Raw genomic sequence first — 14,731 nt, forward strand, 5'->3', positions numbered from 1 at the left:
GTGCAGAATAGTCACGTGATATTTAAATTTCCTTTCCTTTATATTTGAAGATCTTTCCCTTGGCCACCTGAAAAATTTGTTTTTTTTAGTATTTGAATTGCTAAAGTTAATTATTGTGTATCTCAGAATTTGAAGAATAGGATTTTCTTTTAGAGGTAATGTGCTAAGTCTTTTGATTAATCCTTTTGTGTTCTGTGTTCAGAAGTTCTGAGCAGTATTCTTGTATTATTTTTGGCATTATGGTATTCTGATTTTCCTGTTTGCCAGGTTTTTCTTAGAGATATATGATCCTTAAATTGTCTTTGTGCATCCTGTCTTTGAGATCAATGACGTTTGTTAATAACTGAGATTTTGAATTCTGTTAGCATTATTTCCTTTTGCACCTCTTCTAGTTAGTCCTTCACGTCAGTGTACTTGTACTCCATCACTTAAATTCAATTTACTTGCAAGTCATTCTTCACCTTCCTGATGTCATGGATCTCTTTGAGAATGAAAGACAAATAACAACTTGCATAGAAAATCTATTTTTCTCTTTCATTCTCACTGGTACTTAAGTATAGAATACTTAACATGGATAGAATACTGTTCTTGCCAGTATTTTTGCTGTTCAGGCCATATATTCTGACATGTGTTCCTTTCTAACTTCTTTTAATTTTTTAATTTCTTTTTTGAAGTATTCTGGAATGTTTTGCTTTGGTTCTGTGCTCTTTTAGTATTCTGTAGGATTCTGTGTTTCATCCAACATTGATTCAATTTTCTTTTTCTAGTATTATTTATTTAGAGAAAGTTGTAATCTTTTAGATGTTTTAGTATTGATCCTTCCTTCTAATGTTAATCTTCTCTCTGTTGAATTGTCTGCCTGTATTCTTGGATTTTGACTGGATTTTCTTTCTTGAGCTTTTGGGTAGTTTCAGTTTTTTTTCTTATATAATTTTCTTGCTCAGTTTCTGACTCTTCCTCTTTTCTCCAACTTCTCACTGTGCTCTTAGTTTCTGGGAAACCAACACTGCTCTCAGCTGTATTCTGGTTCCTTTTCCTTCAGACCCAGTATAGCCATTTATTCTGGCCATTTGCCCCAGTTCTTTCCATGCTTTTGTTTTCTCACTGTTCCTAATAATCATCTTCAGCTCTTTGTAGGGTTAGAGGAGGATGAGATGGTTTCCTTATTGAGTATCTGCCCTAGGTAGAAGGAAGCTCATTTCTGTCTTCTGTTCCTTCCCCTACACTTCACATGGTTAGGCAGAGTTAAAGTCTACTACTTATTGCAGTAGGATAGTGGCAGTTACACAGGGTTAGGACAAGTCAATAAGCCTTTATTAAGTGTTTTCTATGTGCCAGATACTGTGATAAGTGCCAAGAATATAAATACAAGCCACTGTTGTCAAGGAGCTTCATTCTAATGGGGGAAGGTAACACATAAGGCTAAATAAATAGGGCGTTGGAAGGAAAGTACCTATGTTGGGGCTTGTGGAATAGAGAATTCAAGAGTCTCAGTACAGGAATTCCATAGAGGAATGAAGGATGAATGTGTTTGGTCTGGGGAGCATGATCTTTCAGTCTAAGAAAGCTATTGTGTTATGGTAGAAAAAGAATTCTGGACAGCTAAGAGTGCCATCCAGAGAAGAATGAGAGAATGAACATGAGTGTGCCTGTAGACTCTCTGTAGCAAGAGGGAAATGCAAAACATAAACCCATGGGTCAGTTTTTGCTGATATGGATTGTTCACTCTGCAGTAGACTGAAGACTGGTGGTGGAGGGGAGTTGAATGAATGAGATGGGGGTTAGCAATTTTCAGAATTAATTAAAAAATCTGTTACCTTGTTGGACATCTTGCTTTATTTCTTCCATGAATTCAGCTGTAAGTGTGTACCTCTGGCAACTTTTTCCCCCTGAGAGTTAGTAGGGATTGTAGGCAATGTCTAGTCCCCCATTTTGTTGTTCCTATGACCCAGAAGTCCCTGAGATCAGACCATTTGAAGAGAAGAGGATTTTGTGATGCAGCATGGTTCTTGGAGAAAGAAGAATATTATCTAAATATTTTTGCATAACCTCTTGCTTGGATAGTAGTAGATGAAATATTGAGTCATTATAGGTCCAGTGATAAAGGGATTGCTAGCTGTAGTAGCTCTTTGTATGTATGTATATATACATGTGCACATCCATATGCATATGTATATATATTTGCATATGTATTTTTTCTAGGAGGATTCTAAATTGTAAGGTGGTACTTTAAATTTTAGTGGGAGAAGGTTACAATGTAGGACTCTGGGAGGAAGAAGACTCACTGGAACATCAAAAGTTGCCTCCATGATCACCCCCTGTTCATTTCCCCTCTGGAGGGAACTTTTCAGTTATTTGAGGATTTTTTGTGTGTGTTCATGTTTGTATCTGTTCATGAATTCCTGTGAATTCTTTGTGTCTTCTGCATTTTCTTTGGGATGAAATAAAGGTTCAAGCCATTGCTGACTTGAATATATATGCAGAATCTGGGGACCAATTTTATTCCTCTTTGGAGAAACTTAGAAACCAGCCATATGGTGAACATGCCAGGAAAGTTTCCTCCCACTTCATGTGGGAGCCACAAGTCCAAGAGAGAAAAAAATGATCCTATTGAGGTCATCCTTTAGGACTGTATCAGTATTATAGGAGTCCCAACTTCCTGTGACTTGGCATTATCTTGGAATAAACATACTTGTTTATGCTCCCAGCATTGATCTGATAAAGCCACTTTGTAAAGCACTAAACAAGAGATAGTATAATCATTATTTTCCCTCTCTCTCCTATTACACCTCTTCTTCATACTTCCCTTTATGGCTCTGCAACTTTGCATTTATTGGCAGATGGAAACCTGATCACATCTGACACCTGCCTATTTCCAAGACATTAGTCTTTGTCCCTTTTCACTGGTCACCTTCTCACTAGTATTGTCCAAATATAGGAGCTCCACAATAAACTCTGCTCCTAAAGGGAAAACACTTGCCCTCTACCTATATATTTAATCTATATCTAGATATGTATATGTTATATATATATATATATGCAGATATGTATAAATATATAAATGCACACAGACATATTATTTAACACATTGGAATGACTTGATACTGAACACAACCTTGTGAGATAATATCCAAATTTTATTGAATGTCTTAGAAGTATTTAACAAGTTACTTCATGTAAAGAAAAATTCATGGAAATTATTTTATATATGCATATATGTAGTGGTAAATAATTATAATAGTGGCCAACATATATGCAGTACTTTAAGGTTTGCAAAGACCTTTAAACATATTTTCCCATTTTATTCTCATGACAACCCTGTGAGGTAGGTGTCAATATTATCATCTCCATTTTACACATGAGGAAAATGAGGCAGAGAGAGGTTAAATGCCTTGCCCAGGGTCATGCAGCTTGTGAGTGTCTGAGGCAGAATTTGACTTCCTGACTCTAGGCCCAAGGCTCTCTCTTCTATGCCACCCAGCTACCTAGAACAATAGAATTTTAAAAGACTTGCACAACTTGCACTGCCCTCCCGCTCCATCTCCTGCTTGCACTAGTGGCTAAAGGATCCCCTGACCCCACCTTTCATTCAGCCCTTCTTCAAACACAGCATCCTCAGGAAAGCCTGCTTCAGGTTTTTGTTTTGCTGAATGAGGATAAATGAGTGCACAGTGGGAAAGACAGGGGCAGCCAACAACACAATCATTATTATCAGGTTGGTATCTTTCAGGAAACTGCTCGTTGTCCCAATGAAGAGAATGACCAAATGAAAGATAAAGAGTGAGAGGAAACAAAGCATTACAATGGTGGCTTTCACATGGGCCTTAGTGCTCACATCTCTAGGGGCAGTGACATGCTGACCCATCATCTTGGTGTGCCTCCTCAGGGACAGAATGAGTAAGAGACAGGAGAACAGGGATATATTGAATGGTATCAGTGTCCACAGGAGACTAAGACGGTGGAAGACATAAAATTCTCTTTCCTTTCTTCTGACATTTTCAGTGTAGTTTGCAATGAGTCTCATTTTTAGGAGGCCAGAATATATATTGAATTTTTGTATCACTAACATTGTATTGAAGAAAAAGAAGACCACGCTGCCCAGCAGAACGCAGGCAACCACCTGGGAAATCCTCCGCTTCAGCCAGAGGAAGACAGGGTGGGAGAAAACGGCAATCTTCAGGCAGTAGAAGACACTGAGGCAGGTGGACAGTGAAATGTTTAAATAGTTGCTAAGAGTCCAGCTGGTTTCACGAATTTCACTGAATGTCATTCCAAAGTAGAAATCAGGATAGAACACCAGGGTAATGGCATCAAAAATGATCGTACATTGCTGCATGATCCTGGAGAAGGCTAGATTCATAATGATGAAGTCAGTTAAGGAAATCTTGCTCCTTTTGATCCAGTGGATGCAATTGATAAGCCCAAGAAAGGCATTCCCCCAAATCCCCAGAATGAACTGACTGAGGGCCACACACAAAAAGAAGATTTGGAATGAGCTCAGCATGTCTGCAGATGAATGTCCCCACCTTTGTAATCTCTCTGCTTATCTGCAGCCTTGCTGCTATTCTACAGCTTCTCTGATCTGAAGTAAGTAAACATACACAGGTACCTGCTTTTCCACAGTGTCACTAGTACCTCTTGTCTTTGTCTGACTTGCTTGTGCTCCTGTCTCTGTCCAGAGTGCTCAGAAATTCTTGAGGGTCAGTCTTGCATATGCTCCTTCCAAACTCGTCTGCTATTGGTCTCTATTTCAGACCCCAGGCTTGGAGTTTTCTCAATTTCTTGGGTAATAAATGTCATTTAGTAGATGAAAGACCAATAGCTTTTGCTACGATGCAAATCATTGCAGGATTTAGTATCCCACAGAGAAGGGAGGGGTCAGAGTCAGAGAAAATGGATGCTTCAGTTCCACACAGATAATAAGTTTCTGTCACATAAAGAAAATTAGTCCTGCTACCTCAGAAAGTATAGTCCATTGGAGAGGTATCTGGAGTTGGTGAAGGGTAAAGGGACTGGGTAGAGGAAGTATTTTGGAGAGTGACTCTCCCAAAATCATGAAAATATACATTTATGTATGTATATCTATTTGTCTCTTCATTTTTTTTCCTTTTGGAGGGCAATTGGGGTTGAGTAACTCACCCAAGGTTACACGGTTAGATTTTGTGTGTGTGTGTGTGTGTGTGTGTGTGTGTGTGTGTGTGTGTGTGTGTGTTAAGTGTCTGAGTCCGGAACCGAACTCTGGTCCTCCTGACTCTGGGGCCAGCACTTTACTCACTGCGCCACCTAGCCGCCCCTATCTATCTGTCTCTTTAACTATATATTGCCTTTATCATTTCCCCATACCTCTCCAGGGTATTGTACTTTCTAGTATATCAAGGGCTGATTGCACTATCTTTGTGTGACTTAGAAACTCATAATCTGTATGGAATTCAAGCCCCCAATCTTTGTTACATATGTGTTTGGGTGGGTGTAATATATATATATATATAATTGTATTTCAAGACAGTTGATTTTCTTTATCACATTAGTTAGAAGAGTCTGTCTGTCCTTTTATCTTGTGCAGAAGCTTATAAAAGTATGAAGGCACACAGAGACTCTGGGCAACTCAGAACTTGAAAGGCTTTTGTACTCAGGCCATTTGCAACCTATGTCTTTGGCTGGAACCTGATGGAAGTAAGCCTCTGGGCCAACGACTTATACAGTGCTTTTGGGTTTGCAAAGCATTTTGCAAATAAAGATTATACATAATTAAATGACTTTGAGAATAGTTCTAAATTGCTTTTCAGCATGATCAGATCAGTTCATAGCTCTACTAACAGTGTATTAGCACTATTGTCCTCCCCCACTCCAGGCAACAACTCTCATTTTTCTTTTTTCATTTTTTTGCCAAATTTGACAATCTGATGTGTGTAAAAGTGAAACCTCAGTGTTTTAAATTGAATGTCTCATATTATTAGTGATTTAGAATAGTTTTTTTATATGATTGTTGATATTTTGGATTTTGTTCTGAATCTATCATACCTCTAAAGCAGAGATATTTGAGGTATGAAGAATAGAGAAGAGATTAGTATGCCTTGGCAGTCTTGGATCTTCCTGACCCTTCCCTCAGATGGCATGCTAAAAAGAATGTCTATTCATGCCATCTGTGAGTCGCATCTGTATGGACAACTCTTACTTCCCCTACTCCCATATATTTTACACTTCAACTATCTATCCTTGAGCTGTTTTCTAGGTCATTTCAATAGAATAAATGCCTTACATTTTCTTCTATTTTTCTATCTTTGAATTTTGTTTTAATATTTCCTTATATTTCTTAAGGCCATTGAGTCCTGTTTGCTCCATTCCAATTTTCAGGGAGTCTGTTACTTGGATATGGTATCTTGCATTGTGTTCTAGGTTATTTATTCTCCTTCCAATTCATTTTTTTTCAAGAACTCTCATTTAATTTATAATTTCATTAAAAAAATCTCCTACTTCTTTTCTTCCATGTAGCCTTGTGGTCAAGGCATTTTTTTCTTTGAGTCCATCATTGTTATCATTATGTGGTTTCTCTCTTTTTCTAGGTACATCTATTGGGTATCTTTTGACCTATAATCTTTGTTGTTTGTTTTTTAATTCAGTTGACTCATATCTCCAGCATCAATTCCTAATTTTGGATTTTACACTAGAGATAGTTTCTGTATCTTCTTGCAATGTTAGATGGGATGATCAGGTCCTGTTTGGTCCTGACCTTGATTACCTGGGCTCCTGTCACTGATTCTATGTGGTTTGGTGTGTCCATGGTCGGAGTGCTTGCACATTTCAAGCTACTGGGTATTGTTTGGATTTAGGATGCTGTGGTCTTCAGAGGCCTCTGAAGTGTCTCAGTTCAGGTTGCTGTTGATTCTTGGCCACTCAAGTCATCTTGTTCAGAATTCTGCCTCTTTCTAGCCTCACATCCACAGTCAAAACTGTCATAGAAGTTATATAATTGTAGGTAACTGACTGCCCTGTGACCTCTTTGTCCAAGGACTCTAGACTTCTTGTACCTTTGTACTGTTTTACAAATATTTTCTCACAGGAAGCCTGGGAGGTAAGTGCTATTATTATTGCCCTTTTAGTTGAGAAATTGCTTCAGTAGAAAAACTGGGACTGAAGATGGTTAAATGACTTGTTCAGTGTCATGCCACTAGGAAATATCAGAGGTTATATCTGAACTCAGACCTTCCTTATTCTCAGCCCAGTGTTGTATCAAGCCACTCTTCCACCTAGGAAATACACACTTCCCTCTAGGAAACACACATGCTGCAGTGTCACCTTTTAAAATATATTTGTATGTATTTTGTTTAATGTTTCCAAATTATGAGTACATTTTTAACAGTCATTAAAATTTTTTTGAGATCCAGATTCTCTTTCTTTTCCTCTCTCTCCCCTCCTTGAGGAGACAATCAATTTGATATTGATTATACATGTACGATCATGCAAAACATGTTTCCCTATTAGCCATGTTGCAAAAGAAAACAGAAAAAATTTCTAAGAAAAATGAAGAAAAAAATGCTTTGATCTGCATTCAGATCCCATAAGTTCTTTCTCTGGAGATAGATAATAACTTCCATCAATGGTCTTTTGGAATTGTCTTCTATCATTGTCTTGATCAGAGTAGCTGAGTCTTTCAGAGTTGATCATTGTGTAATATTACTGTTATTCTGGTTATGTTCCTTCCACTTTGCATGAATTCATAGAAATCTTCACAGGTTTTTCAGAAACCATCCTGCTCATCATTTCTTATAGCACAATAATGCATTCCATCACAGTTATATGCCACAATTTGTTTATCCATTTCCCAGTTGATGGACATCCTCTTGATTTCCAGTTCTTTGCCCCCACAAAAAGGTATATTATAAATATTTTTGTAGAAATCAATCTTTTACCTTTCTCTTTGATTCTTTTGGGATGCATATCAGTATTGGTGTTGCTGGGTGAAAGGGCATGTACAGTTCTAAAGTCTTTTGAACATAGTTCCAAATTGTTCTCCAGAATGGTTGGACCACTTCACAACTCCACCAACAGTGATTAGTGTTCTATTTTTCTACATTCCCCTCAGAATTTGTACTTTTCATTTTTTTATTTCACATTATTCTATCTGATAGGTGTGAGATGGTGTCTCAAAGTTGCTTTAATTAGCATTTCTCTAATCATTTTTTTCAATGTGACTATTGATAGCATTTTTTCATGTGACCATTGATAGCTTTGATTTCTTCTGAAAACTGCCTCACACTCAGCAATATCTGCAGCTCAGTTCAGATATATTAGCACTTTCTCAGTGTGCTAGTACCTGCTAGCTTTGTAACTAGGACAACCCAGCAGAAGGGATAAATTGAGAGGACCATGGGAAGTGCATTCTGAGTGGATACGCTACTAATCCAGTGTCTAGTGGTGATTTGTTCAGTGATGACTAAAGGGAAGAGTGGTCAATTACTATTTCTCTTAAAGACTGGTGGCAACTGGAACCTGTCAATTTTTTTATTTTCTGAGACAATTATAAGGTGGAGATGACTTTCTTCATCTGAATTGGTTTGTTGCAATAATTTTCATCAAAGATAGAAATGTACCATTCCTTGGTGACAGAATGTTATAAGATGGTGAAGTCCCCCTGTGTTCCCATTTTCATTCCCTGCTTCCTAGATCTCTCTGCCCTTGTATAAGTGCCCTGGAAACCACATTTCTTTGAAATCACTTCTTTAAATAATTTATATTATCTTATCAGAAACTGTTCCATGTTTATAAAGTCAAAGATGGAATCTAGATGCTTACTAGACCCTAATTAGTTCTCTACTTGTGATGTCTAAATTGAAGCTGGAGTGAGGACTGGTTTCCCCTCTTCTACAAGAAGCAATGATCACTAAAGGAAAAGGGAAGGGGAAGGAGGAAGAGGTATGGGAAGGGGAATGAGAAAGAAATATGCATCTATATAGTGCTTATGCACATATACATTTACATACACACAAATATATATGTCACACATATATATTTGTATCTAATTTTGCACCCTAAATTTGTCATCTCTCTGTAATGGATAGTGTACTTTATCAGTGATCTTTCTCTTTCCTTCATTGGGCTCCTTGTCTTCCTCATGATGTCATGAGAGTGTTCTTCATTGACCCTTTTCTTTCTTTCTTTGCTCTCCCCTAGCAATCTTACTCATAGCTCTGAGTACTATCTCTATGTGCTTAACTCATACATCTCTAGCTCTAGGCTTGCCTTTTCTCGTTAGCTCCAGATGTGCATTGCTAATTCCCTACAGGACATCTTTATTTGTCTGTCTCTTTGGCAACTCCATCTTAGCATGAAGAATGCCAAGGTTTCTTCTGTTGGGATTACAGGGAATTATAGAATCCATACACAGCTCCTTTTCCCACCCTTACCTTTCCCCTTAAACTGCTCCTCCTCACAACCTTACTATTTCTGGCTGTGGCATTCCCCCTGTTTCCTGTGTTTATGAAGTTAGCATTATCTTCAACTCTTCCCTTAATATAATTTTTTATATCTAGCCATTAAATCCTGACAGTTTAACTTCTTTATTTCTCTCACCTCTTATGCATTCCTTTCTATACTGATTCCTGTCATTCTAATACAATTCTCAATACTACCTGTTTAGATCCTTGAAATAGCCTCTTAACAAGCATTTCTGCTACTACTTTCTCCACTTTTTAGTCTCTCATGCCACTAAGAAAATTTGTTTCTTTTATTTCAGTCTAGTTGTATCATTCATTGTCTTATGTCTTTAGAGGCATTCTGCTGTCTTGTGAACAAAGTCTGGACTTCTTTGACTTGCATCCAAGGCCCTCCACATTCTGGTACTGTCTTGTTACCCTCGAGGCAGAGTATGATCAAGTAATAGTGGTCCACTTTCTGTCCCCTTGGTGTGCCATGGATCCTTCTTTCTTCATTCCTTTGCTCATGGTGCAATGAATCTTCTCCTTTTCACTTTTTGGGTTCCTACATATCCCTTCATGTACAATAAAAATGCCACTTCCACATGAAATCTGTAATTCTTCTCAGTTAAAAAAACTCCTTCTTTTTACCTTATACTTTTCTTTGTAACCCTCAGATGCAAACATTTATTGTTTAATGTGTATTATAGTTATCTTTGTAAAGTGTCTTCTCCCCCTACTAGCCTGTAAGCTCCATAAGAGCATGAACTGAGTTTTAATCTAAACTTTGTATACCCCCTAGTCCTTAGCACACAGCATACAGCTCTGCACACAGCGCATTCTGTATTGATGTTTGGTGGATGAATGAATATAGTCATTGGATGGAGGATGGAAGTAATAAATTCATCAACATTTATTAAGTGATACTCTATGCCAGTCACTGTGTTAGGTGGAAGAGTGGGTGAGATTGAAGAGTTGAGAATGACTCCTAGATGATAAACCTGAATGGTGTCCTTGGCAGAAATAGGAAGATGAATGGTTTTAGGGAGAAAGATGTTGAGTTCAATTTTGTATGCACTGAGTTTGAGATGACTATGCAACAACCAGATGAAAAACCCAACAAGCATTTGGAGTTGCAGGTTTGGAGTTCAGGGGAAATGAGGCTGAATATGTAAGTTTGGGAGTTATCTGTAGAGAGGTGATAATTGAATCCAAAAGAGCTGATGTATCACTGAGAGAGAGAATGCAAAGAGAAAAGAGAATAAGAGGGGTTGAGAAAGCAATCTTAGACATCATTTAATCCAATGCTTCATTTTACAGATGAGGAGACTGACACCCCAAGAGTTTAAAGTGCATTCTGGATGGATTCTATAATTCATTGGAATCTCAATACAGAGTTCTACAAGCTGAAGAGCTGTGGCACCCAGTTGAGTGAGATATCTTGGTCCCAAGGTAACACACACATTCACTGGTCTGAGAAAGGTGAAAATCAGTGCATACTTCTCCTTTGCTCATAGTCTTCTTTTCTCTGTCAAAAGGATGCACTTATTATGCCAAACATTACAGGTGTGAGTTAAGGCCACTTTAGTTTTCAATGACATATTGTCTCTATGAGTTCATCTCCATTTGTTCTTCAATGCCAGAGGTGGAGAAAAGAACCTTTATATTTTAAAGATACTCAGAACCAGAAAAACCTGTCACATTTCAGATGGAAATCTGCCTTTCTGATCCCTAGCTACTACTTGGGAGTATTTCTTTTTCTATGACTTTTTATTCTGACAGAGAATTAGTAGCTTCATTAAACAATCGGAATGCAAAGATCTATCTCTTCTTTTTCTTCTACAGGGATTCCTAACCTGTGTTTTGTGAATTTAAAAAAATTATATATGTTGATAACTGTATTTTAATACGATTGGCTTCCTTTGCAGTTCTATATATTTTATTTTATGCGTTTAAAAATTAATTCTCAGAAGGAATCTGTAGGCTTCACTAAATTGTCAAAGGGATCTGTGACCCCAGAAAAAAGGTTAAGAGTTCTTGTTCCGTGGACACATTAAATATTTGGGAAACTAAGTCAGCATTTTTTCCTACTCATCTTCTTGAATCTTTTGCCTTTTGCCCAAAGAGATTAATTAACTAAGGAGCTTTTGGAATTAGTATTCAGGCTCTCCAGAATGATCTCAGAATTTTTTAACTCTTTTTTTTCCTCCCCCTACTTGGCAACTTCAATATCTCTAGGAATCTTGAGTAGGAATGAATGATTTTTCACTTGGATAACATCGACTTTCAAATTAGGAACACATTTAAAAATGCAATTCAAATAATGTTTAGAATATTTAGTATCACATAGATATTTAAAAAAATGACTAGGTCTAAATGCCTTATCAAATAGATAGCATGTTTGTTAAATGGATTGAATACCAATAGATAAGGCTTTAGTTAGAATCACGGAATTTTAGAGGTGGAAGGAGCACTTGAAATTATGTGGTTCAAAACTCTGATTTTATAGATGAATAAAAGGAAGCAGAGAAAAATTAAATGACTTGCCATATATCTCTAGTTAATCCCCACTCTCTGTAGCAATTGGAATAAGGACTCTCTGATTTTCAAGAGTTTAAAATAAGAAAGAGACTCAATCAATTTCTTCTACCTATTTCAATTCCTTCTGTCAGGGACAAATATCTGTTAAAATATTGATTATATGAATACCCAGCCACCCCATTAAAGAGGGGAAAAGGAAAACCATACACAAGAGTTATGTGTTCCAAAGAGATTTATTAAAAGATATTCTATTGTATTCTGGAAATGGGAGTGGGATGTTGCCAATCTGTGCCCAAAGTGGGATGATGGTGTGACAATTCCCTTACTGAGTGGTGATGTAGCAGTTTCAAAGATGGCTTCTCAGCTTTCCTTTTTGTATAGAATAAGTCCCATCTCTGACATTTTAGAAATGCTTCTTCTTCTGTAGGGTTCCAGGATGCTATAGGGGAGCAAGGTGTTATCTGCTACTTCTTCCAAATCAAAGTTTTGAGATATTTGAGCTCAGTAATTGGTTCAGAGGAACAAAAGTGTGAGATTGGAATGTTTCATGATTTTCTCAGTTACCTAAAAAGGAGGATATAGACAGTCTTTTTTTTTTTAAGGAAAAGTTTTTTTTCCATTATTTATTTTTAGTTTTCAACATTCATTTCCACAAGATTTTGAGTTACATAATTTCTCCCTGTCTCTCTCCTACTCCCATCCCAAGATATTGAGCCTACTGAATGCCCTTTTCCCCAATCTATTCTCTCTTATATCCTCCCTCACACCCCCAACTTTCTAGTAGGACAAGATGGGTTTCTATACATCAGTGCCCATATATCTTATTTCCTAATTGCATGTAAAAAACAATTTTTTTTAACATTTGTTTTTAAAACTTTAATTTCCAGATTTTTTCCCTTCTTTCCTCCTCACCCACCCCCACTGGGAAGGCAAGCAATTCAATATAGGTTGTATATGTGGTTACGCAAAGCATTTCCACAGTAGTTATATTGTGAAAAACTAACTATATTTCCCTCCATCCTATCCCGCCCCCCACTATTCTATTTTCTCCTTTGACCCTGTCCCCTTTCAAAAGTGTTTGCTTCTAACTACCCTGTCCCTCAGTCTGCCCTCCCTCCTACAATCCCACCTTTTACCACCTCCCTACCCCCCACTTTCCTGTAGGTCAAGTTACCCAATTGAGTGTGTATGTTATTCCTTCCTTAAGCCAAATTCAACGAGAGTCAGGTTGACCCATTCCCTTTCACCTTCCTGCTCTTCCCCTCCATTGTAACAGTTTTCTCTTGCCTTTTTTATGAAGAGATTCTATCTCTTCCTTTCTCCTCCCAATATATTTCTCTCTCATCTCTTAATTTTATTTTTTAGATATCATCTCTTCCTACTCAACTGATCCTATGCCCTCTATGTATACATGTACACACATATACACACACTCACATACATATATTTATGCACACATATACCCTCCTATACCTACATATATATGTATGTAAAAAAAATATATATACACACACACACACACGCACATACACACACATATATTCCCTTCAACTATCCTTATACTGAGAAAAGTCTCATGAGTCACAATTATCGTTTTTCCATGTAGGAGTGTAAATAGTTCAACTTTAATAGGTTACTTATAATTTCTTTTCCCTGTTTACCTTCTCATGCTTCTCTTGCTTCTTGTATCTGAATGTCAAATTTTCTATTCAACTCTGGTTTCTTCATCAAGAATGCTTGAAAGTCCTCTATTTCATTGTATATCCATATTTTCCCCTGTAGCATTATACTCAGTTTTGCTGGGTAGGTGATTCTTGGTTTTAATCCTAACTCCTTTTTGACCGCCAGAACATCATATTCCAAGACCTTTGATCCCTTAATGTAGAAGCTGCTAGATCTTGAGTTATCCTGATTGTGTTTCCACAGTACTCAAATTGTTTTTTTCCTGATTGCTTGTTATATTTTCTCCTTGACCTGGGGACTCTGGAATTTGGCTATAATATTCCTAGGAGTTTTCTTTTTGGGATGTTTTTCAAGAGGCAATCAGTGAATTCTTTCAATTTCTATTTTGCCCTCTGGTTCTAGAATATCAGGACAATTTTCCTTAAGAATTTCTTGAAGGATTATTTCTAGGTTCTTTTTTTGATCATGGCTTTTAGATAGTCCAATAACTTTTAAATTCTCTCTCCTGGATCTATTTTCCAGGTCAGTGGTTTTTCCAATGAGATATTTCACATTATCTTCTATTTTTTTCATTTTTTTGGATATTTTTAAAAAATAGTATCTTGATTTCTCATAAAGTCATTAGCTTCCATTTGCTTCAATCAAATTTTGAAGGAATTGTTCTCTTCAGTGAATTTTTGAAATTGCTTTTCCATCTGGCAAATTTGGCTTTTAAAGGCATTCTTCTCCTCATTGGCTTTTTGGACCTCTCTTGACATTTGAATTAATCAATTTTTAAAGATGCTATTTTCTTCGGTATCTTTTGGATCTCCTTTAGCAGGTTGTTGACTCACTTTTCATGATTTTCTTGCATCATTCTCATTTCTCTCACCAATTTTTCCTCTGCTTCTCTTACTTGATTTTCAAAATCCTTCTTGAGCTCCTCCATGGCCTATAATCAGTATAGATATTTTCTTGGAAGCTTTTGATGGAGGAGTTTTGACTTTGTTGTCTTCTTCTGGTTCCATGTTTTGATCCTTTTTGTCACCCAAAAAGGATTCTATGGTCTTATTGTGCTTCCTCATCTTGACAGCCAGTTACTTGACTTTTGATCT

The 14,731-nt window shown here is 37.1% G+C and overlaps 1 protein-coding gene across 1 annotated transcript; it reads right to left on the reverse strand.

Annotated features, from left to right (window-relative positions):
* Positions 1 to 3,589: 3,589 nt before the first annotated feature.
* Positions 3,590 to 4,504, reverse strand: LOC138160479 (taste receptor type 2 member 3-like). The gene has a single exon (XM_069087039.1). It carries the CDS (start codon positions 4,502 to 4,504, stop codon positions 3,590 to 3,592), a length of 915 nt encoding a protein of 304 aa, XP_068943140.1.
* Positions 4,505 to 14,731: the final 10,227 nt, after the last annotated feature.

The sequence above is a fragment of the Petaurus breviceps genome, unplaced genomic scaffold (genome assembly GCF_028583685.1).
Source record: "Petaurus breviceps papuanus isolate PSGF00001 unplaced genomic scaffold, PetGlider_PUasm1.0 181, whole genome shotgun sequence".
NCBI lineage: Eukaryota > Metazoa > Chordata > Mammalia > Diprotodontia > Petauridae > Petaurus > Petaurus breviceps.